The 24,545-nt window shown below is 49.1% G+C and overlaps 1 protein-coding gene across 2 annotated transcripts in view; it reads right to left on the bottom strand.

Moving 5' to 3' along the window:
* LOC124080377 (cholesterol 24-hydroxylase) overlaps positions 1–24,545 on the bottom strand; it is a 38,529-nt gene that overhangs the window by 4,428 nt on the left and 9,556 nt on the right. For both annotated transcript variants that reach the window (XR_009225115.1, XM_046426297.2), the window contains exons 4-12: positions 19,701–19,774; positions 19,234–19,320; positions 7,990–8,128; positions 7,207–7,317; positions 4,969–5,119; positions 4,758–4,820; positions 2,860–2,932; positions 959–1,043; positions 206–316 (exon numbers count right to left, since the gene is read on the bottom strand). Coding sequence is in view for 1 of the 2 variants with exons in the window: in XM_046426297.2 (XP_046282253.1) it covers positions 206–316; positions 959–1,043; positions 2,860–2,932; positions 4,758–4,820; positions 4,969–5,119; positions 7,207–7,317; positions 7,990–8,128; positions 19,234–19,320; positions 19,701–19,774 (894 nt within the window). In the remaining variant the exon portion in view is untranslated. The remainder of the gene's footprint in view (positions 1–205; positions 317–958; positions 1,044–2,859; positions 2,933–4,757; positions 4,821–4,968; positions 5,120–7,206; positions 7,318–7,989; positions 8,129–19,233; positions 19,321–19,700; positions 19,775–24,545) is intronic.

Below are 24,545 nucleotides of genomic sequence, written 5' to 3'. Positions count from 1 at the left end.
GCAATTACCCACCATGATTTTGAACTGGACTGTGTAAAAAAGATCTCACAGGATCACAATGAGACTCAAAGGAAAAAGCTCAGGACAGCCAGGAGAGCCCAGTGCAAGGATGATTTGGGCCCATGGATGTCCCTGCTGCAGTACAGAGCTCCAAACTGGCCACCACGGGAGCCAGCAGGCCAGCCCCCCCAGAGTCCCTACGCACCAAGAGTGGAGTGTTGCCAGGGACTCTGACCCCATCAATCAAGGTCTCCTCCTCCAGCAAGCGAAAGGTGCCCCACGCTGGTGGGTACAGCCTCAGCGACTCCTTGAGGACCTTCAAAAGCACAGGACACACAATAGAGAGGTCAGAAAGTCCCAGGGAACGTGCAGCACAAGCCCTGCATCCAACTCAGTCCTGCCCACGGGGCTAAAGTGTACCCACAGCCCAGCCCTGAGTCCCTGAGCCCAGGACACTAGCCTCACGGTCAACCCAGCTCCTCGTGTGACTGATGAGACACGGAGGCCCAGAGGAGAAGGGAGTTGTACAAGGCCACAGTGGCAGAGCCGGGACCAGAAGCCAGGGCTCCTGCCCACCGAGAACCAGGGCCTGGGGCTACTGTGCAGCCAGCAGGCCTGGCTGGGCCTCCTCGGGTGCCCGTCGGAGTGGTCTGGAGTCTGCTGAGCCTGGCTCCAGGAGGGAAGCCCAGGCTTATGGGCCCAGGTGTGGAGAAGTGGCGCCCCCCACCAAGGGCCAGTGTCCAGCCTGAGCTGCATGGTGGGACTGCCTGGGAGCCTCTCCCCACTGCTGTCATTAGTGTGGGGGCAGCTGAGGCCCGAGAGAGGCATGAAATCTCCTAGAGGGTTCTCAGGGGCAGCCAGATTTGGGAACCACTGTACTAAAGGGTCCCCGGAGGCGGCAGCCTGACTCGACAAATGGCCCACATTTGCCCGAAAGCTTCTTTTGCACACCCCACACCTGAGACAAGTACTGCAGTCTCCCCAGGTCCTCATAGTCCAGGTGCCTCTTGGAACCAACCACCTCGTCCACCTCAGCCTGCAGCCTGTAGGTAAGAAAGAGGCAAGTTTGTCCCCAGAGAGACTCCCTGCCCACAGTGCCCATGTGCCAGCCGCCATCGAGCACCGGGAGCTGCGTCCCAGGGGCCTAGACACCAACGCCTGTGCTGGAGTCAGCCCCAGGTCGCACACCCCACACGGGCCGTGCGTGGTGTGTCCAGCAGGGCCTGGTGATGGCGGCCAACACAGCGGTGCAAGGGCCTGCGGGCAAGTCTGGGTGCGTGCGGTTGGGGTAACATGGGGCGCGCTGAGGTGGGAGCCCCTGCCCAGTGAGCCCAAGGCCCTGGGCTCCAGCCCGGCAGTAGGACGGCTGCCTGCGAGGTTCCTGTTCCTGAAGTCGAGAGACACGGAGCGTTGTGCATTGTGGGTGGGGACAGACAAAGGGGTGACTGCCAGGGAAGGCAGCACGGCCAGGCCTCAAAAGGTTACAAATGGAGTCGCCATGTAACCGGGCGATGGTGCTCTGGGGTGCGTCCCGAGGCAGCAACTACAGAGGCCACCAAGCCCCTGGACTATGAGGTCCTGGCATTAATTTGCGGTGAACCAAAGGTGGAAGCACGGGACAGATGAGGGAGAGGCTGGCGTCTATCTAGGCCCATGGTTCACTTCCAAGGGGAGGAAACGACCCTGCGGCTGCGCGGAGGAGGCCACTGCTGAGAAGGCGGCCACAGACAGACCAAGGCGGCGGCAGCCCCCAGAGGGCTGCATCAGGCCCAGGGAAGGATGAGGGTGGCGGAGGCTGGGGAGGTTCCGAGGGCGCTGCTCAAGGGGACAGTTTTGGGTTGGGAAGGTAACAAGGTCCTGGAGATGGACCAATATCACAAGTGAACTCTGCTCCATAACGTGCCCGCAAGACGGCAAGACCCTGCAGGTAGCAGCCAGGCCCCGGGGCCGAGCGAGGGCGGACAGCAGCCAGGCCCCGGGACCCAGGGAGGGCATGGAACTTTGCGTGCGGAGTGGGAGGTGCAGAAGGGAACCCAGCCACCGCGGGAACTGCCTCGGAGGGGACACCCCGGCGCCTTACCACCATTATTATTGTAACTTTGATGTCTTTTCCGTGGTTTCTTCAGTGCTGGGATCAGACCCAGGGCCTGCGAGTGCCCGGCCAGGGCTCCGCCACTGAGCCACAGCCCACGCCCTGACTTGTCCTGTGAAGTTCTCATTACTATTATACATTTTAAAGCCACATAGCCTCTGTCATAGTCTCGGTTCCTTCCTACCTGTCACGCTAGTGAGGGGCCACACTTGTCACTGGGGCTCTGCCCGCCCCCAGCCAGGTACAATCAGATGCTTTCGTGCACCTGTCTGCCACCCGATGGCAAGGAAACCAAGGGAAATTTGACCCAGCTCCAGTCCCCTCTCCCCAGGGACACCCTCCTGTCCTTGCCAACTGAAGCACTTCAGATAGAATGCTGCCGTGTCCTCAGTGCCAGTGGAGCCTGGTACGCGTAGGGACCGATAGAACCACAGTTCTTGCAGCTTCTGGTCTCCTAGTGGAAACAGACCCGAAGCCAATAGTCCCAGGAGGAAGCATATTTGTGAGCTGCTGGGGGGAGGCCAGGAGGGGAAGCACAGGGCTGCTTTGGGATCTGAGAAGGGTTTGCTGGAGGGAGGTGGGGGTGGTTTCTGGTAGAAAAACAGAACCAGACCTTCCAGAAGAGGAAACTGCAAGTGCAAAGGCTCTGGGGCAGAGAGAAGAAGGGTACACTGGAGGGTTTCTGCCACTGGAATTGGGGGCAGGTGGCCTTCAGAAACAAGACATCAGGAAAAAACCTTTTCCAGCCCCAAGTGCAGCTCTCCTACCTTGCCACGATCTCAGGCTGGCGAGACAGCTCCATCACCGTGAAGGCCAAGTGGTTGGCAGAAGTCTCGTGACCTGCAGGAAGGAAGAAGGGCAACTGTGCCACATGGGACCGTGGGGTTGCTGGCCACCTGGCTTCCAAGACCCCAGGCTCCTAGAAGCCTATCTGTCCCCCAGGGATGGAATATGCAGGAGACATTCCTGTGCCAGTCAGCATCAGCAAGTACCAGAGTCCAGCTATGGGTTCGAAAAGCTCCTCCCTCCAGCCATCTTGGAGCTTCAGGGCCTGGAGGGGTGGAGGGTGCTCACCCCCATATTGCAGAAAGGCAAGCTGGAACTGAGAAGAATGTGCCCCTGAGGTCCAGCAAGGGAGGAGCCTCTAGTCGCCAGGAGTGACAGGGACAACCCCAGCCAGAGGGTAGGCTTCCTGGGGGCTGATTTTGAGCTCTAGCAGCCCTGGTGCAATTGAGGGGGTCTGGATCCTCCCAGCTGCCACTGGAAGGAACGTGGGAGTTGCAGATGCTTAGAGGTGGGGGGGCTTCCCAGGGGGCCACTACCATCCAGCCCAGCCACAACACAGCAAGCAAGCCCTGGGAAGTGAGGCTGCGGGTCCTGGGTAGGAAGGGGGCCAGCCCCACAGCCAGGTCTTGCCCTGGGCCTGCCTCTGCACTGACCACTGTCCCTCCAGGGGTGCTTCCCTCTTGGGCCTGTTTCTTCTCAGGCACATGGAAGGAGAAATACACCTGCCTGCCCTCTCTCAGTGCCCTGGAGCAGACGCAGAGCTCAGGGTGGGCTGAGGACAGGAGGGGCTTATCCGGTCTTCACTGGAAGGCTGTGCCCAAGCTTGGAGAGCACCTCCAGCCCCCATCTACAGATATGGAGACTGAGGCCCAGGCCACTCCAGAAGCTCCATCAGGGCCTGGGTTCCTGGTGCGAAAAAATGAAGCCATTCATGCCAGACGTGGTGGTGCACGTCTGTAATCCCAGAGGCTCAGGAGGCTGAGGCAGGAGGATCACGAGTTCAAAGCCAGCCTGAGCAAAGGCAAGGTGCTAAGCAACTCAGTGAGACCCTGTCTCTAAATAAATACAAAACAGGGCTGGGATGAGGCTCAGTGGTCGAGTGCCCCTGAGTTCAATCCCCAGCACAAAAAAAAAAAGAAAAAAGAAAGGTGCTTCCCTCCTCGCAGCCTCTGGGGTGCTCCCCCCACCCCCAGGAGCCTCTCCACCCTGTCCCTGTGGCACAGCTCCTCATCCAACAGGAGGCCTCGGCCTGCCTCTGCACTGGACTGCCAGCTGGCCTCGGCTGGTCCCCAGTGCCCAGAGTTCATTCATTTGATCATTCATTTCATCCAGGCTGTGTGGGCACCACTACCCTGGACCTGGGGTCGCAGAGGAATGTGCTGTCACCTGGGGAAACAGACCTTGTTGAATTACTGCAGGTAAAAATGCAGCTTAACACTGGGACAGGCAGAGAGAGGCTCTGGGCGTCATGGGCAGCTCCGGGGGCAGGTGCAGCCTGGGCAATCACTGAGGGCTTCCCTGAGGAAGAGGCAGCTGAGGGCTCCTGGAGGGGAGGAGGACTTCTCCAGTGGGCAGTGACACTCAAGGTACATTTGATGAGCAAATAAACAAAGTCGTCAGCATGTCTGTTTGTGCCATCTACACGAAGGACGCCTCACCAATTCTGAGGAAGGGGAAACCCTGAACCCGCACACCAAGCCCGCCCACAGCTGCCAGCTCCATGAGCAAGTCAGAATCGAGGTCACCAAGACAGCCCCCCAGACCCGCGGGGGGACTGTGCTCGGAGATCCTGCGAAATCTCTCAGGCCAGGGTTAAGTGACCAGCAGTGCCCACCATTCCTGCAGAACTCTGAGCCTGGGCCACCCGAGAGGTACAAACCAGCAATGAAGAAGGTGACAAAGTTGTCCAGCAGAACCTCATCGTCCTGGGCTCCCTCTTCAGCTGCAGGACAAGGAAACCTGTCAGTCCCGGGTCACCCGGGCTGCCTGTCTCCTTTGAAGCCGCTGGGGAAGAAGGGTCAAGGGTGATGGGAGGGCAAGGAGCCAGTGCCCACCCGTCCGCCCGCCGGCCCTCCCCAGGAGCCTCGCACCTTTGAGGAGCTGGGTGAGGATGTCCGCGGGGACCTTCTCCCCCCGAGTCAGGGCCTCCCTGCGGCGCTGAACCCAGTCCTTGCCAACCTGACGGAGCAGGCGGACGCTCTGCCGGATCTCCTGGAGCTTCTTCCTCCTCCCTGGCATGAACTGAACGAGAGCCCCACTCAGGACGTCCCCAACACGCGCTTCCCTTCCCCGCCCTGCACCCCGAGAGGACTTCGGGAGCCCACAGCAGCACTGGCAAGCTGGGAGAAAGGAAGGTCAGTCAGGGAGGTGGCAACAGAAACAGGACCCTTCAGAGGGGGAGTCCCACATGTCCAGGGGGCCAGGTGAGAAGGTAAGCAGCGCCCAGTCTTATGGGGTTAACAGCCATGTCTGAAAGTCAGGAGTTAAAAAGTGGACCAGCTCTCGAGGCCATACTTAAGGTAACGCACCCCGAGTCTGGAGGTTGCGAGGTCAGCTCAGCCTTCAAGACCACAAGGCCAGCGGAGAGACCAAGAAGCCAGGGCCAAGACACATGGCATCAAAATCCAGCCCGCCGAGGCGAGCGGTGAGCTGCCCTGCTCTGAAGCCCCGTTAGGAACTTTCCCAGGCAATAACGAGCCAATTCCAGGGGCCGAGGGGCGGGCGAGCTGCAGAGTAGTCACTGTGGTGGCCCAGAGCCTGTGCCTCCTTGGCACAGCACATCGGGCACCCTCAGCGGACGTGTCAGACGGCCCTGAGACCTGGGGCGCAGGAAGGGGCATCAAGAGCAGGAGCCCAGCAGGCGCGATGGACCTCTACCCCCGCCTGCCATGGCCTCCAGGCGAGCCCTGGCTGCCGAAGATGCCATGAAGCTGGGCCTTTGTCCTTTGTTCACCTCCGGGATCTCTGTGCCCTCCTGGCTCCTGCCTTGTGCATAAGAATAAAGAGTGTGGGGCTGGGGATGTGGCTCAAGTGGTAACGCGCTCGCCTGGCATGCACAGGGCGCTGGTTTCGTTCCTCAGCACCACATAAAAATAAAATAAAGATGTTGTGTCCACCAAAAACTGAAAAATAAATATTAAAAAATTCTCTTTCTCTCTCTCTCTCACACACACACACACACACACAAAAAAAAAAAAAAAGAATAAAGAGTGTGCAGCTGTACCGCCATCTGGTTCCTCTGCAGCACAAGGCCACCACTCCAGGAACCAGAGCAAGATGCAGGTGAAACCCCAGCAGCAGCCCCCCACCCGCACCAAGCCCTTAGAAATGATGGGAAGAGGCTTTGAACATCTGCATAGCACTGGGAGGAAGGGACCTCTGACCAGGCACAGTGGTGCTCACCCGTGATCCCAGCTGCTCTGGAGGTTGAGGCAGGAGGATGGAAAATTTGAGGCCAGCCTAGGTAATTTAGTGGGACCCTGTCTCAAAATGAAATTTTAAAAGGGTCTGGGAGCATAACTCAGTAGTAGAGCACTTGTTTTGCCTGCATGAGGCCCCGGGGCTGATCCCCAGCGCCACTAAATTAAATTAAAAATTAAAGAGAAGGGACCCCTGAAGAATGGAGCCAGTACAGACTGCATCACAAAGGAATAGAATGGATGGCTATAAAGATGGGGTGGCATGAGGACTGCAAACTCAGAGACTGAAGTCCCAGGGAACAGAAGAGGAACCTGGAGATAACCTCAGGAACACCTCTCCCATTTCTTCCTTCTTCATATCTGGAATAAGGAAGGGATGACTGGAGCTTCTGCAGTCATCTTATAACAGTAAGGTGATGTGCAAAGGACAGTAGAACATAGAGTGGGAAGGTCCAGGAACATGGGACATAGCGGAGCCATCATAACCACCTAGAAAGTCTGCTGCAGGATCACTTAACAGGAGAGAAAGATTAACTCCTAATTACATTAATGTAATTAAGCCTTGTGCTCCCACTTGAGGTTTTACAGGTAAATCCTGGTTCAGAAGTCACTTCAGCCACACTAGAACTCAAAACCCATTCTGGAAAAAGTACTGGAGGAGGACTGGGGATGTGGCTCAAGTGGTAGCACGCTCGCCTGGCATGTGCGCGGCCTGGGTTCGATCCTCAGCACCACATACAAACAAAGATATTGTGTCCGCCAAAAACTAAAAAATAAATATTAAAATTCTCTCTCTCTCTCTCTCTCTCTTAAAAAAAAAGAAAATAAGTACTGGAGGAGGTGCCTCAGCAGAGGCAAACAGCACAGCTACGGCAGCTGGTCACCAGGGAACGGGGGCCCAGGCATCACCTTGGCCAGAGTGTTGCGGGACGCGCTGATGCCCTCCAACATCACCTTCACGGCCTGGGACAGGGGCTTCTGGGCACCTAACAGCATGCTGGTTTCCATCCCAAAAGCTGCCTGGAGAGAGAGAAGGGCAAGGTCACGCCTGGGGAGCAGGAGGACAGCAGATTCAGGCAGAACTGGCACCACTGAGCTGGAGGGTCGGCCCCGGGCTAAGGGATTCTGTGTACCATGTCATCCACTCCTCGTGGTGACAGGTGACAATTCCACGGGCAGTTGTGGGGTTGAGAGCACAGGGTAGCTACTTGATAGACTTGGCTCCCTCCTTGATGGGACGTGTTGGCCCCGGGTGAGGCCTTCCCTGGGTATCCTGCCCAGCCTCAGAGAATTGCTGGAACTAACACTGGTGTTGATTCCACTTGCTGCCTCGCACGACCAGTCGCCTGACCTCCTGTCAAAGGGCTGGGCTGGGTCAGTGCTGAGTCTGTGTGGCCACCAGCCTGCCACAGGCCCTGGGGGTGCAGAGAGGTGGGTCAGGAGCCAGGCAGCCTCTGCCACCAACCCGCCCAGCTCAGCCGGGCGGCCCCACACCTCTTGGGTCCCGTCTGGAGATCACAAGTGCAGCCCCAGCCTCACAGTAGGCTGCTCTGGACATCCAAGGAGTCACAAATATGAAACTCCATGAGAAGGGGAGACCCACCCGTGGGGGCGGGCAGCAGCAGGAAGAGGGAGAGAAAGAGACCTCACCCATGTCCCCCCCCAGCCCCCTGGCCTGGCATCACTCGTTACCTTGGCTAAGATGTCCATGGTAGCATAGGTCAGCATGTCCTGCATGGACACTGGGGTCTGTCCGTCTGCCTTGGCTTCTAGAATCTCCACCAGCTGCTCAGCCTTCTCATTGAATGTCTCCATCAAGCTGACCAAGGAGCTGGGGAAACACATGAGAATCAACGGCCACCAGCCCCACCCAGGAACTGCCCCGCGCCCCTCTCTGCAGGGAGGACACTGCAGATGCCGAGAGTGGCCTCCCACCCTCTGGCCTCTCCTCAAGGCCTGGATCGCAGGGTGGGGTCACGGTAAGGGAGCTGAGCCTTGGGGTTGCACACCCCCACCCACCCCTTAGGATGGACACTGTCGCTTTGCCCTTGCCTTAGCGGTTTCCTGGGGTCTCTGTCTGCCACTGTGGCCCTCAACTCTGACTTCAAAGGGACATAGCAGCACTGAACCTTTGGGACCTCCTTGAGTCTATGTCACAGCCACCCTGGTCCCCTCCTACCCCCCTCTACAGTGTCCTCTCTCCTTACCTGGCTTGTCCCCAGGCCACCATCCTCAGTCTTTGTTGTCCCATCTCACTCCTGTCCTTGAGCAATCTCAGTGCCCAAGCCTAAGTGGAAATGAGTCCCTAGATGCCATCTGCAGCTCAGAGCTCCCAGCCCCAAGTGCTCCCCGCTGAGACTTTTACCAAGAGTGAGATTTTTACCAAGAGTAAGCTTTTATGATTGGCTGTAATATTAATCTGATAGGTATAGGTATTCTCTGTCCTATTCTTAATCTGGAATTTTCTGTGAAATATTGAAATCATTCCAAATAAAAGTTCTAAAACACTAAAAGGAGAAAATGAGAGGAGGGAAACGAAACAGGCTTTTACTGAGGAAAGAGAATGGGCTCGTTCTCAGACTTGGCTCCTGCTCAGGACAGGCCTCTGCTGCCCGGCCCCGCCCCTGCCCTGCACTGCACCTGCCAGGCTGCTCCTGGAAGTGCCACTGGATCTGGTCCCAGTAAAGTGGGACGCTGAAGCCCCTGCTGCCCCGGGGGAGCCTAACTTCCCGGCTCAGGAGGCAGGGTCTGCCTGGGGCTGGCTTCCACCCCCACACTGCCCTCCTGTTACAATGGCTTCTAGTGCCTCGGCCGCCTTGGGGCTGAAGTACAGGAATCTCCTCAGCCTGGAATCTTCTTCCATTACTCTCCTTATGACCTTCACCATCTCAAGTCCACCTGGCTCTAGATGGACAGGGTCTCCTGAGCCCCAGCCAGCCCAGCGGAAGGCTCACGGTGAGTCAAGGGCGAGAGACAGGCAGTCAGCATGGGTAATGGATGACCAGGTCGGAAAGATGGGGCTGATCATCAAAGAGAAGGAGATGGAAGACTGATACCTCCAGAGCACGTCCCCCTCTTAAGCAGTGGCCAGCTCTAGGGCATTAGTCCTCAACACAGGGAGTTGATAGTGAGCAGCCTCCGTGAGGCTCCTTTCCTGCCTTCTGGTCACGTAGGCAGGACAGGGAGGTGGGGGAGGGAAGGAAACCTGAGATCTATACAAGGGCAAGACACCTGCCCCACACACACACCAGCTCTGGGTCCCGGCTTCTCTCCAGGGAAGTCCAGCTCTGTCTCCTAAATACACAGGGCCCTCCGTTACAATGGCCCTCTGGTGCCATTGCCCTCTGTGCTTGCCTTGGCATTTCTGGGGTGTTGAATCCTCAACATGGGGGAATGAGGACTGATCCTGACTTTCAAGTCTGATATCAGATGGGGGATTGGCCGGGGTCATCACCAAGGTAAGCTCCTCTCACCTCACAGCTTTCTGAGGTGCACTTTCTGTCTCTCTCCTTTCTGGGGGGCAATAATAGGCACTTGTTGGCTAATTAAACATGGTAACTGCAATCCACCCTTCTACAAGACTCAGATGTGAGGGTTCACAGTCTTGGTGGCTCCTAATCACCTGTCCTGTGGGTCAGGCATGTTGGGTTCTGCCAAAGCTGTTTCTTACTGTCCCATCCAGCCTCGGAGTGAGTCTAGTGTCAGTAGACAGCGTCCCTTAATGCTGGTTGCCTTTGGAGACCAACAAAGGGGTGAGACAACTATGAGACTCTGGCTGGGGCCACTCCCCAGTGACTCTCAAAGTTCTCCCCCAACCCCCTCTCTGGACAGCCCAGTGGGTATCCTACATGACTGGTTGATTAGGTGGTGCAGAGTGAGAACCTCAGTGACATACACCTCCAGAGAGGGAGCTGCACTCCCCACAGGCTCCTCCCGAGCACCCTTCCCCTCACTGACTGGACTCTAGCCATTGAGAGAGGGACACTGAACGTGGAGTGGTTCGTAAGGAAGTGCCTGGGTCCCCTTTGTTCACCTATTAAGCCCTTAAAAGCCTGTAGGACTTCTCCCCAGTGATGTCTCTGTGCTCTGCTAGTTTCTTTGGCTGCAAAAAGGGAGGCATTTTTCAATTCACTTCTTCTATAAATTCCTCAGAGAAAAGGGTGTTAACCTTCTAACAACCACTGTTCTCCTTACCCTCTGGAGATTCCTTTAGCCTGCAGAGCAGAGGACTATACCCCACTGTAGGTCATTTTTTTATCCTCTGGGTCATCATATTTGGAAGTTTAATAGTGGCAGGAGGTAGATCATTCATGGCTGCTAAGTGTGAGTCCTCCAGGGTCTCTGGCGTGCAATAAAACAGAGACCCTCACATCCTCACCAGTGAGGCACCAATAAATCCAACAGATCAAGGAGAGAGAGGCGGGTTTGCTGACTGTCAGAAACTCATTTAGGGAGATGTCCCTAATGAAATGGACAATTTCTCTGGCGCAGGGACTGAGTTCTGTTTTCTCACACTTAGATGGAGCTTCATGCTCAACAATTCTGTCAGGTTCACCACTAGACTACACACTGAAAACCTGGGATAAGTTTGGCCCACAGACATGCAAGAAAAAGTGCCTCATTTTCTGCTGCCACTAAGGCCTGGGAGATGACCTAATCACAGTGGAAAAATGGAGATGTCTTATTATTTTCTGCATCCAAACCTGGCCTGACTACCAATTGGGGAAATGGAAAAGAGTCTCCAAAGGAAACATAAACTACAGCACCACACCTTCAGCGACTAATTTTACAAAAGGAAAAAAAAATATTAAAGTACCCTATGCATGAGGTTTTGCCTCTTTTCTCCTTAGCTTTCCAACTATCTTTATCTCTCCAAGGCTTGCAGAGGTCTTATCCAAAACCAGTTTGAGACCAAAGGGGAAAAAGGTGTCACTTTTAAATTCAAGGCACTGTAGTACCTAAATGGCTATCTTATCTGCTCTTGTACTCTACCACCTGCTTTCTTAACAAGTTCCTCCCTAAACACTATAGCACAGGGAGAAAAATGGAATGATCTCATACATACAAGTCTTATTTACCTCAAAAATCTTTACTTGAGGATTTCAGCACTCTCATTCTCTAAACATCTGGACCAATTCTAATCTGATCCAAAAGTGCACTCTGATCTGATAAAGATGTTCTACATGCTCCTTTACTAGAATAATTATGGCTGCATCATTTTTTTAGAACTCCTGCAAATTTCTATATTTTTGAGCTCATGATTTTATTGTGAATTCACATTTGATCCTGCATGCCTAAATTGATATATTTTTCTGATCAGTATTATTTTATCTAGCTATAGAGATTTTTACACTCTTTATTCAGAGGCCAATTTTTCAAGAGTTAGCTTTCAAATACAGGGGAAAATTTTCCTTTCACAAAATCCTAAGAAGAACATAGACATGGTGACGTTGTGAATAAATCCAATAGCCACTGAGGACAAGTGGCCACTTAAATCTTTGATTTCAGTGTCCACCATGTTTTTCAGACTTTGCATCTATCATTTCCAATAGTATAGGACTGCCCTATATTTAAGTCATAATGCAAAGGTCTGATAAGCTCTATTTTAATTTCTAGTAGGTTATATCTAATAGAGGCTTTAATAGACATCTGTAGCATTGTCTCCTACCTGTGGAGATGTACCTACAAAAGGCTACAAGATCTTTGTTTTCTGTCTGTTCTATGAATGTGTGCACACCTGTGTATTGTATTGTTGTGTCTACTTATGTGCTTTTGTCCATATATCAAGTACATGTTATTGAAATTGGCATATAGATAAATGAGCACTCATAATTTAAAATTTAAATAACAAATAGATTCAAATACATTTTAGTTCATGTGACTTAAAAAAAAGAAGTTCAATTTAAATTCATGAACCCATGAGAGTAAAAATGACTTTAAAATTACTGGCTCACAAGTTTTTCTAGGTGATCAGACAATTAATATGGTGTTGGTTTCTATAAAATATCTAGAATGCAATATCCATTGTTTCTAGGATTTTTCTTCAACAGGGAAGAGACGGCTAATACTGTTAACTACACTTGTCTGATATCTTGGTTTTACAGCTAAAAATGAGTAAATTAGATTTAACATCAATGGGATTAATCTTCATAAATGATCTCATATATACCAGAGGAGACATCAGATTAATTTGCAAAGTTAAAATGCTAAAACATTGGACTGGGGCTATGGCTCAGTGACCCAGAGTGCTTGCCTGGCATGTGTAAGGCACTGGGTTCAAGTCTCAGCACCACATAAAATAAATAAAGAACGGTATCATGTTCATCTACAATTAATTTTTTAAAAAAATGCTAAAACATCAACTGCTAAATATAAAATCAAATATTCTTGACTTCTTAAATTCCATAATATATTTAAACATTAATCATTTCTGTGTCTTCACTAAAAACAAGGTTATTAAGAGTTAAGATTCGGGCTGAGTTGTAGCTCAGTGGTAGAGTGCTTGCCTTGCATGCATGAGGCCCTGGGTTCAATCCTCAGCACCACATAAAAATAAAGAAATAAAAACAAAGATATTATGTCCATCTACACCTAAAAAAAAAAAAAGAGAGAGAGAGTTAAGATTCTATCAGCCAGGCATGGGGATAGTGGCTTGGAGTTGAGAGATGAAGGTCACAAGTTTAAAGCCAGCCTCAGCAACAGCAAGGTGCTAAGCAACTCAGTGAGACCCTGTTTCTAAATAAAATACAAAATAGGGCTGGAGGTGTGGATCAGTGGTTGAGTACCCCTGAGTTCCATCCATGATACCCCCCAAAAAAGAGATTGTATCAGGTATAATTTTATATACAAAGGTTTCAGTTAGGTTTCATTTAAAATATTATAAAAACAGAGTATTTCATCTTATTAAAATGGAGTAATTTGGGCTGGGGATGTGGCTCAAGCAGTAGCGCGATCGCCTGGCATGCGTGCGGCCCGGGTTCGATCCTCAGCACCACATACCAACAAAGATGTTGTGTCTGCTGATAACTAACTAACTAAATTAATTAATTAATTAATTAATTAAAAATAAATAAATAAATAAAATGGAGTAATTTGTCTAAATCAGAAATTTTATAAGGATTGTTTCAGAATATAAATTTTTAAAAGGGTCAATAACTAGGAAAGAAATATAAGAAAATTCTAGGTATGGAAATATATTTTAATATTAAAAGTAAAAGAAAAATAAATGTTTTTGAATGAGAAATTCTTTTATGTGGTAAAATAAAAAGTTGTAGAAAGACATTCTACACAAAAGTTGCACAAAATTTGTGGAGGATAAATCTCAAAAAGTTTGTGTAACTAAGTTGGCTATAATTAGCACAATCAGTTAAAGTTTTCAAGATTATTTCCTAAGATCAAATATTAATGTGCTGATATAAACCAAAGTTTAATCTTCTATGTGGTGAAGTAACAAGAATTTTTTAACACATTAATCTGCTTTTATACTACAAGATAACTTCTTGTGTCTGATAAGTTTTGTTATTTAGAGAAAATAGTCTTAAAGGAATTTGGGTTTGTACAACTCTGGTTAAACAACAACTATTATTTTAGAATATTACACTATACTACAGATTCTAATTTTTTCTTTAAAAGCTACACTTGGTTAATATAAAAACACCAGTGTAGTTGTGACGTTATTATTGGCTTCTTTGTATACTAGATGTATCATGTCTTCCAAGTATATAAAGCTTCAAAATATATGGTTTAGAAGAACATTTTGTCAAGCTGGTGTACCTTGAACTTTAGTTTTGGGATTATAAAAATTATATTTCTTGGGGCTGGGGATGTGGCTCAAGCGGTAGCGCGCTCTCCTGGCATGCGTGAGGCCCGGGTTCGATCCTCAGCACCACATACAAACAAAGATGTTGTGTCCGCCGAAAACTAAAAAATAAATATTAAAAATTCTCTCTCTCTCTCTCCCCCTCTCCCTCTCTCACTCTATCTTAAAAAAAAAATTATATTTCTTGCCAGGCATAATGGCACACACCTGTAATCCCAGCAGCTCAGGAGGCTGAGACCAGAGGATCATGAGTTCAAAACCAGCCTCGGCAATGGCAAAATATTAAGCAACTCAGTGAGACCCTGTCTCTAAATAAAATTCAAAATAGGGCTGGAGATGTGGCTCAGTGGTTGAGTGCTCCTAAATTCAATTCCTAGTACCAAAAAAATAAAAAGTTTCTTGGTTCATAACTATTATACAAACTAAATATGTTCTTATTCTTGTCAATTTCATTTTGTATTTTCCCTGTAAACTTTATAACTATTGTCTGTTAATGCCTTACAGAGGCACAACTTCTAATATAACAACCTGAGTTAATTTGAGATAAGGCCATCATCTATAGGACTGACAAGATGGGCTAACTTCTAGTACTAATACTGACCCAGTTAAATGGAAGGAGTAAATAAGTGTAAAGTTAGAGTCATTAAAGTTAAAACCCAGTTCTCATACTTTAAGTGTGATCAAACTGGCCTGCTAGATATTAGAAAATTATATTATAAAAATTATATTTTGGAAACCAAAACTTGGAGATTAAAGATAAGGAAATAAAAGTGCCAAGAAAGAAAACAACCAATATTTGGCTCTTGCTCTCTGAAGTCAGCTTGAACCTAAGGACTGAGGGGACTTCTTTCTCTAAGGCACTGGGTTTGATTCTCAGCACCTCATATAAATAAATAAAGGTCCATTGACAAGTAAAAAAAGTTTTAAAGAACCCAAAAATCTTCCTAACCTCCCACATAGGCAGGCTTTATCTGTGTCTGCTAGTTTGATTATCTAGCCCTAAGTGACATAAATAAAGCGATCTCTACTAAACACAGGTCATGCCAATAGAAAGGTACTTTAAAAATTTAGATGACTTTAGATATCTTAGCTACATCTTATGGGGGCATCTATGACATTATAAAAACTAAGGGTGTGTTTGTATTCCTGATAACACTGACAGATAACTAATATCCTGAAGATTTGCACTCCCAAGTAGAGGCCAAGTCCTCACTGGCCTTGCCATGGGAACAACTTCTTAGCTCTTAAACCTCCTGGTGAAGAAAATGTGCTGGCCTCTCTTACCCAATCACCATATTCACTTATTTTACACTAATCTCATCTAGAACCCATGTCTTCTTGTTCCTCTCATAGAAGTGCCCACCTCCCAGATGACTTTACAACCTGTTCTTTTTGAACCAGACTTTTACCCTGGACCTTTCAACTGACCCCAAATAGTCCTAAAAGGGAAACCCAAACTGCTTGCTCCATGTCGCTCCCTCCCGGCCTGAAGAAGCCAGAGTGGTCATCACCCATTTCTCCTTACAGCAGTAATGGTTCCTTTGATAGGAGAGGGGATGAGATAAGGGCAGAAGACAGGCAGTCAGCCTGGAGAATGGAGGACTGGGCTGGAAAGATGGGGGCCGATCACCAACAAAAAGGAAATGGAAGGCTAACACCTCAGAGCACGTCCCTGCTCTCAACTGTTACCCACCCCTCCAGGAATAGCTCCTCCCAACAGGAGGAGTGGCCAGTGAGCATCCCCAGGGGGCTCTTTTCCTGCCTTTTGGTCACATAGGCAAGATAGGAAGTAGGGGAGGAAAGGAAACCTGAGATCTATAAAGAGGCAAGGCACACACCCCTCCCAGAGACACCAGCTCTGGTCCTGCCTTCTTTCCAGGGAAGTCTAGCTCTGTCTCCAAGGAAGTCCAGCTTTTCTCTGGTGTTGAATCGTCAACACCGGGGGAATGAGGACCCGATCCTGTTTTTCCAGACCTGCATCAACCCTGGAATTCTCTTCATAATGCTTACACTGTTTGCAAGTACACATTCATTTGCAAGATAATTTGTACTCCTCTTTTGGGAAAAAAAAAAAAAAGTCCATTTCAGTTGACTTTTGAACTATTGCACCAATGCTGAATCCCTTGCAGCTACTGTAGAGAGAGACGGTCCCCCTGGAGGGCTGGTTGCCCTCACCCCCTTGACTTTCATAGAAAGGATTAGGACCAGGATCTCCCGGCCAAAGTAAAATCTAGAAAAGCAGAAACTGGCAACATACCCTCATACCCTCAGTACAAACACGCACTGGTTTCTACATCATGACCATGTGGGCATCATCTGCTCAGATCCATGTCCACCTCCTGTCTTCACGAGGGCAGGGACCACACCACCCTGGCTCTTGGTACAATGACCTTTGTGGAGTGGAAGCCCCCCAGCCCTTGCCACCATTCTTGCTTCTGGGGAAGTAAAGCCGCCAGCTGACCCCCCGACACGCTCTTGCACCCACAGGCCCACCTGGAGGGCACGGGAATCGGGAATGGGGCGCCCTCTGCTCCTCGTTCCTAGGATAGAAGCACTCACTGAGCATGAGGGGGGCAGGAACCAGCCTCAGAGGGGGCCTCCGAGCTGGGCATCAAAGAAGGGCAGGCATTCCCCTGAGGGGCACACTGAGACAGAGGGAAGGACAGGAGCAAGGGCAGAGATGCCAGCGAGGTCAGTGTGTCTAGGAAGCTGGGGCAAGCAGAGGCCAAGGCCCCAAGGGTTCAGGGGCAGACTGAGGGTGGGTGGGGTCTGCCCTTGGTCTTCTGGTGATAGGGAGCCACTGAAAGTCTCAGAGTTGGGGAGCGGCATGGCACATCTGAGTCCTGGCACAACCTCTCCTCCTTGGAGAGAAGCACAGATATATCTTGCTGTAAAAAACTTTGCATGGGGCTGGGGATGTAGCTCAAGCAGTAGCGCGCTCACCTGGTATGGGCGGGGCGCTGGGTTCGATCCTCAGCACCACATACAAATAAAATAAAGATATTGTGTCCACCGAAAACTAAAAAATAAATATTAAAAAATTCTCTCTCTCTCAAAAAAAAAACAAAAAACTTTGCATGAAGAAGATGCTCGCTAAATATTGGCTAACCACACAGATCAGTGACTAAATATTGTCAACTGTCCTGCTGTCCTATTTGTCCAACATTTTAAAAAACAAATTATGAAGGCATAAAACAGCTAAACTTTTCTGTGATCATATCTTTCTTTTCATTTTAAAATACTTCCATCTTACAATAATAAAATCTTTAGCTGGCATTTAAAAAAAAAAAATCTCTCCAGGGCAGTGAGGAAGTGCATCAGAGAAGGAAGAGCTGGAGTGTGGCTCAGCAGCAGAGTGCTCGCCTAGCACATGTGAGGCCCTGGGTTCAATCCTCAGCACCACATAACAATAAGTAAATAAAATAAAGGTATCATTCCAAATAGAACTAAAAATTATATTTAAAAAAGAGAGAAGGAAGAGAGGAGAAGGGAGGGCATCGAGGAGGCCACAGTGAGGTCTAGGAGAGGCCGCTTCCAGCCCCCAAGGTTACGAATCCCAGAGTGAATTCACAGAGGGGAACTGGAGGACTTCACCTTCACCACAGAGCCAGGTTCACATGGTGATCAGCACCAAGATGATCACCATCAGCCTCCTGATGCCAGCCTGGAGAAGGACACAGCATGTACCTGAGCTAACCACACAGATCAGCCACAGACCCAAGCTGGAGGGCTATCTGCAAAACTGGCCTGCAGTGTGGAAAGGCAGGAGGCCAAGGCAAGACCCAGAAGGGCCCCAGAATGCAGAGGCTAAGGGTCAAGGCTAGGAAATACAAGGAATGCACCTGAACTGGGCCTCAGTCAAGGGCAAACAGCCGGGTTGGCACGGACGATGGAATCTGAGCGAGGGCGGGGTGTGAGAGGATGGGTGTAGATTAATACAGATTATTAATACAGTTTTAATAATCTAAGTGTAGGCACACTCATTGTCCTTAGAAAGGTCCATGCAACTATTTAATGGCATTCAGTGCATGTCTCTGACTTACCCTCAAATAGTGTGATGTGTGCACTGCATAAAAATACAGAAACATATATACACATCCAAGAAGGAGTGATCTATACATTTTATACAGACATATGTAGATAGAGAAGAAACTGTAAGGCAAATAATGATTTTTCAACAATAGACAAGTGAATCTTGGTAAAAAAAAAATATCCAGAAGTCCCATGTACTATTAGGGTAATTCTTCTATAAATTTGAAATTATGTCAAGCAAAAGATTGTTTTCCTCAAAATGTTAAACATAGAGTTCCCGGATTACCCAGAGATTCCACTGGGTATGAAATATGTATCGACACAGGGATACAGAAAGGTCCACAGCACTGTTATTCATAACAGCAAAAGGCAGAAGTAACCCAACGTCCCCACCTGAAGAACGAATAAGCAGCACAAGATACATATGCAAAGGAATATTAGTCAGCAACAAGAAGGAATGAAGCACTGATGTCAACAGGCACCAGGGAGTGAGCCGTGGAAACAGTGCAGAAGCCGGGCAGGAAGAAGCGCGTGTCTGTGACTCCTTTTGGATGCAATGTCTGGAATGTGAAGACCCATGAAGTCAAAAAGGAAGCAATGGGTGGGGTATTGGGGAGAAATGGGGAGTGACTGCTTGGGGTGATGGAACTGTTCTAACTGCAGTGGCGACGGCTGCCCGAGTCTACGAGTGTGGTGAAACCACAGTTAGACATGCGAAGTAGGCAAGTGGTACGGAATATGAATCAGTTCTTGAAAACAGAAAACATCACCCAAAAATAAGTAAATAAAAGCAAAAATGAATGAAAGGAGCAGCCCAAACAAGGAGTGAAGAGGTCTGGGTGAGTTCCTGGAGAAGGGGGACCTGCCTCTGGCTGCATGGTCATTCTGCCCTTGACCTTCCCAAGCCTCTCGGGCACCTTTCTCTGTCCCACACCCAGTCACCAGTCTGGCTCTCTTTTGACCGTGAGCACCCTCCCTGTCCTCTCTCCCTCCAGCACAGTGAGGCCCGTGGGTGGAGACTCCCTTTCCGAGGACCGCTGTGCTGTGACCGCCCCGAGCCCGTTGCCATCGCCAGCTGCACTCACCTCCGGCTGAAGGCCAGGTCCATGACTCTCCGCTGCTTGTGCCAACGCTCATAGTCACATTCGGACACCAAGCCCTGGCCAAATAGTCTGTGGGAGACAGAAACTTGATGCAAGACCAGGGTGTGTAGACAGTAACCGTGTGGTGTGCATGGGTCACCTGTGGGGCTGTGAGAAGGTGCTGGGACATACCGTGAGTGCACCAATTGTGCCACAATAAAAATGTGTAGCGCTCAGGTACTAGGCATGGCCTGTCACCCCACAAGTGCCACAATATCACACATCTATTAGAAATAAGACTCGGGATTGTGTGTCCCAACCTTCACAACCCCACACTCCCAGGAAAGAGCCAATGACAAGAGCAAGGACAGCATGCACAGACATCCCCTGTGCCTGCCTGCCAGTGCCACCTCAGCCCTAGGGAGTCCCTGTGCTCCCAGCGGAGGCCCTCCCGCCCCTCAGCTCCTTACCTCTCACCAAACACAGTCTGGATGGCGCGGTACATCTTGGAGTCCTTGTTGTACTTGGTTGACATCAGGAACTTCTAAACATCCCCAAAAAACCAACGTAAGCTGAGGTACCCATGAGAGGCTGCAAAGGGCCCTCCTGAAACATGCCCCAGAGCCTTGGCATCGGCTGAGCGCCAGCCCTGGTGGGAAGCTCCACACACAGCATCTCTCGGAAGCCCCCATCCATTCAATGAGGAGGGCAGTCTTGAGGCCACAGCAACGCCTGGGGACGGGGGATGAGGGAAAGGGGGTCCAGAGGGGCTGAGCTATCTTCCATCCCAGCTGTGGGGTTCCTCACTCCAATGCCACACTCAGGACCCCACGCTACCCCGCCTTCCCGAGCAGCCCAACGGAAGGCGCAGGCTGCTCTGAACCCAGGGTGGGAAGGGGAGAGGCCTGGGGGGCTTCAGGACACAGGAGAGACACTGGCACAGATTCAGACTTGCAGCCCCAAGCAGCCCCAGAGGCCGAGGAAAACCTCCTGGAGGCACAGCCAGCTTGTCCCCAGAAGCTGGCTGGTAGCCATGGCAACATTAGCCAGCAGCTGGGCGGCAGCACAGGCCAGTGGTGAGCAGCGTGGGCCCGGATCTGCCAGTCTGAACTGGGATCTGGGCCAGCATCCCTGCACGAATGCTGTGGACTCCATGACCCTGGCTGGGTTACTCACGTCCCCTGCCCCTCAGTGTGCCTGTCTTATAAGATGGGCTAAGAGTGCCTGCCCGCTGAGGCTGCTGAGCAGGGAACTGGGTGTGCAGGTGGGGTGCTCAGCATGCGCCAGGTGTGCACCAGCACCGTGTGGCTCACCCTCAGACACAGGTCGCGGAGCTGAGGGTTAGAACTGGCCACGGTCACACTCATGGAGGACACGGGACTTGAACTCAGGCAAGTTGCTGCAGGGCAGGTGAGAAAGGCTGGCGTGTGGCTGAGGGCAGTAGGGGCCAGGCACATTCCACAGAGGGGTGTGGAGTGGGGAGGGGTGTGGACGCCACAGAGCCTGGACCCCGAGAGCTGCCCTCTCCGATGCCAAGCTTTGCCCTGTGGGCACCAGGAGGCAGTCAGGCTGCTTCTCTACCGGAAATCAACCCAGGGCTGCTACCTTCTGTAATTCTAGCTCCTGGGGTGGAATGCTGATTTTTTTAGCTGAAAGAAAACCCCAGAGATGACTGACTTCACATAAAGAGCCATATCCCAGGAACCCTGAGCCCACCCCAAACACTGTCATTTATAAGCTGAGCTCTGTCATCAACCCCTCTGTCACCAGGAGGAAGACACCAATAAAAGCCCACCTCCTGTCCCTGCTCAAAGGTCCCTGAGCACCTGAGGTCCACGGCCCATCCAAATCTGAACCAGTCCCTGCTGCCAGGGCAGGACAGCTTCAGCATGAGCTCCAATCAACGTCCCCACAGCCTGGCGCCTCCCAGGGCCTGCTGTCCTCGGGCTAGGGACCCTGTGGTTGCCCGCTGAGCAGAGCTCTGGGCCGGGGCATGCTCAGGAAGGCATGAGCTCTTTTTGCCTCTTCTCTGATGCACACCAGCCCAGGAGGCAGTAAGGGTTCCAGACCTGCCTCCTGCCAGATCAGAAAACAGGGCAGAAATGTGTGACACGTCTGTTTTCCGACACCATTTTGAGACAAGCAGGACAGGACTGTGAACCAAAGGAGGGAGGAAAAAAAGATGTAGGCCTTATGACCTGGAGTTTACCCAGCTTTCACCTGGAGGCAATTCCAGGACAATGACACTAAAAGAAGGGACCTAAATACAGTCCATCAGCCTTGCCAAATTGCACACAGAGCTCAGAGTCCAGGAAGGCCAAGGGAAGCTGGAATTTATAGGACAAAGAACCGAGAGGAGCAATACCCAAAGGAGCTCCATGCATGGGGTCACCAGAGTGTTTGATGACCACCGGTACATCTGCTGGGGACTCCATGAGGCTGGGCCAAAGCAGATTCTGAGAAGAGGAGGATTATCACACAACTACAGGCTGGGCAATTCCCAGAGCTTAAACAGAGCCAAGAATCACTCAAGTACCCACCAGCCAGAGTAGACACGTTTCCAACATGAAGACTTCATTAAAGGCCCTAGGAGAGTCACCGTTTAGCAATAGGAATAACCTGGCCCTGGAGTAATCAATACCTTAATGCAAGCTGAGAAAGGATCAAATTGATCTGCAAGTTACTTTACCATCTGTCTGAATGAAGTCCAACAATTTTTAAAGGAAGAAAGCAAAAACATAGATTTTTTTTAAAAACAGAGTCTTCTTCTGTTGCCCAGGTGGGTCTTGAACTCCTGGGTTCAAGTGATTCTCCTGCCTCTTGAGTAGGTGGAACTATAGGTAAATGCCACCATGCTTGGCTCTTAAAACAAAATTTAATGCTCAACAATGAAAAATCCATAGTGTAACAAGGGTGATGACTACACCACTGCGTTTTACACCATCTTAGCCAATATTAGCTTTACTTTGCCGTGGTGAAGTTGTTCTTTGTCATTCCCTTCCTACCAACTCTGGTCTCCAAATACTAGTGAGCAGAATGGAACCTTGTAACAACACTGGCCAGTCGTCAATTAAAAAAAAAAAAAATAGAAAAGTCAAAAAAGAGGAAAGTCTGGCTTATACCCAGGCCTAGACATAATAAATGTGATAGAATGGTCCAGCAGAACTTTAAACACCAGTTGAAATATTATAAATATATTCTAATTGCCTAAAAAATTAGAAAAAACTTGGAGGATTTAAATACCACTACACACCAACATATTCAAAGAATCCACATATCCAAGAAGTTCAAAGAATCCCAAATAGAATTGATACAAAGGAGCCGGGCACAGGGGCACACACCTGTAATCCCAATAAACTCTGGAGCCCTGAAGCAGGAGGATCATGAGTTCAAGGCCAGCCTAGGCAACTTAGCAAGATCATGTCTCAAATCAAATCAAATCAAATCAAGTAAGGGCTTGAAAGGTAGCAGCCCTGGGTTGATTTACAGTAGAGAAGCAGACTGACTGCCTCCTGGTGCCCACAGGGCAAAGCTCGGCATCTGAGAGTACCTCTTTGGTGTACTTGCCTAGCATGCATGAAGCCCTGGGTTCAATTCTTAGTACCACAAATAAATAAACACAAAGAAAAGGACCCAAAGGCAGATCATAATTCAATTGCTAAAGTGATAAAGAGAAAGTCATAAAAACAGATAGGCAGAGATGAAGTGGCAACTTGAAGATAGATTGATATAAGTTAAAGATGATATTATCAATCCTAGGATGACCACTGAGAGAGAATGCGAAAAAGCCAATAGCAGAGATAAAACAGAATACTAAACTGTACCTGATCCAAAGAAGGCAGAAAAGGAGGAAAGGGAGACAAACAACAGACGAACATACAGAAAACAAACAGGAACACGAGGGACTTAAGCCTAACTGTAAAAATAATTACATTAAACATAAATGCCCTCAAGCGCTCCATTTAAAGGTAGAGACTATCATACTGTATACAACCACAAGAACTCAACTACGAGCTACCTATGAGACACCCACTTTAAATCCAGAACCCCAAGGGTTAATAGTAAAGAGACGCCAGGCGACAACAAGCAGAAGAAAGCTGAAGTGGCTGTATTGAAGCAGAAAAGAGGCACTCCAGGCAAAGAGCACTCCCAAGGGTAAAAACAGACATTTCCAAGAATAAAGGGGTCAATTAAAAAAAAATTAGGAAAGTCAAAAAAGAGGAAAGTCTAGCCTATACCCAGGCCTAGACACAGTAAATGTGATAGAATGGTCCAGCAGAACTTAAACACCAGTTGCAATATTATAAACATATTCAAAGAGGTCAGTCCTTCATGGAGACATCGTCCTACTAAATGCATATGTATCAGATAATAGAACACCAAAATACATGAAGTAAAACAGGTAGGACTGAAAGTTGAGACAAACTCATGACTTTGATTGGAGGGTCCAAGACCCCACACCCAGTAATTGTCAGAACAGTTAGAAAGAACTTGGAGGATTTAAATACCACTACACACCAAGTTGATCTAATAAACGTTGGTAAGACACTATTCAGCAATTATGAAATATGCATTCTTTTTAAGTATTTGTAAATGTTTATCAAAATGGACCATATGCCAGGCCCTAAAACAAATTTCAATGAATTTAAAAGAATTGAAATCACAATGAGTATTTTCTCTGATCTTAAAAAACTAAATTAGAAATCAATAACAGAATAATATCTTGAATATCCAGTAATATCTAGAAGTGGAATAACACACATCTAAATAATCCATGGTCCAAAGAAGAAAGCACAAGAGAAGGTTAGAAAATATTTTGAATTGAATTAAAATGAAAATATGACCTACTAAATTTGTATTAAGACAGTTCCCTTTAAGTATTTATTTTATAGGCTTTTTTTCCCTATACTTTTATTTTGTTGATTTAGGTTTTTTTTTTTTTTTTTAATATGGTACTTGGGATCAAACCCAGTGCCTCACACTCTACCAATGAGCCACAACCCCAGCCCTTAAGTGTTTCTTTTGAAAAAACAAACAAACAAATGATTGAAATCGATGATATAAACTCTCACCTTAAAAATTAGAACAAGAACAAATTAAACCAAAATTAGTAGAGGAAGAAAATGATAAAAACCTGAAATCAGTAAATAAGAAAATGGAAAAACAATAGAGAAAGTTGTTAAAGCCAAAATGGTTCTTTGAGCCACTCATTCATTTGCCTTGTAGACTGATCAAGAAGTAAAAGAAAACCCAAATGACTGTTCTCAGGAATGAAGGAGGGGACATCACTACAGATCCTACAGACATTAATAAGA

This window comes from Marmota monax, unplaced genomic scaffold (assembly GCF_021218885.2).
Source record: "Marmota monax isolate L192 unplaced genomic scaffold, Marmota_monax_Labrador192_F-V1.1 WCK01_AAM20220418_F8-fsc00183, whole genome shotgun sequence".
Taxonomy (NCBI): domain Eukaryota; kingdom Metazoa; phylum Chordata; class Mammalia; order Rodentia; family Sciuridae; genus Marmota; species Marmota monax.
This window is presented reverse-complemented; position numbering and strand designations above follow the sequence as displayed.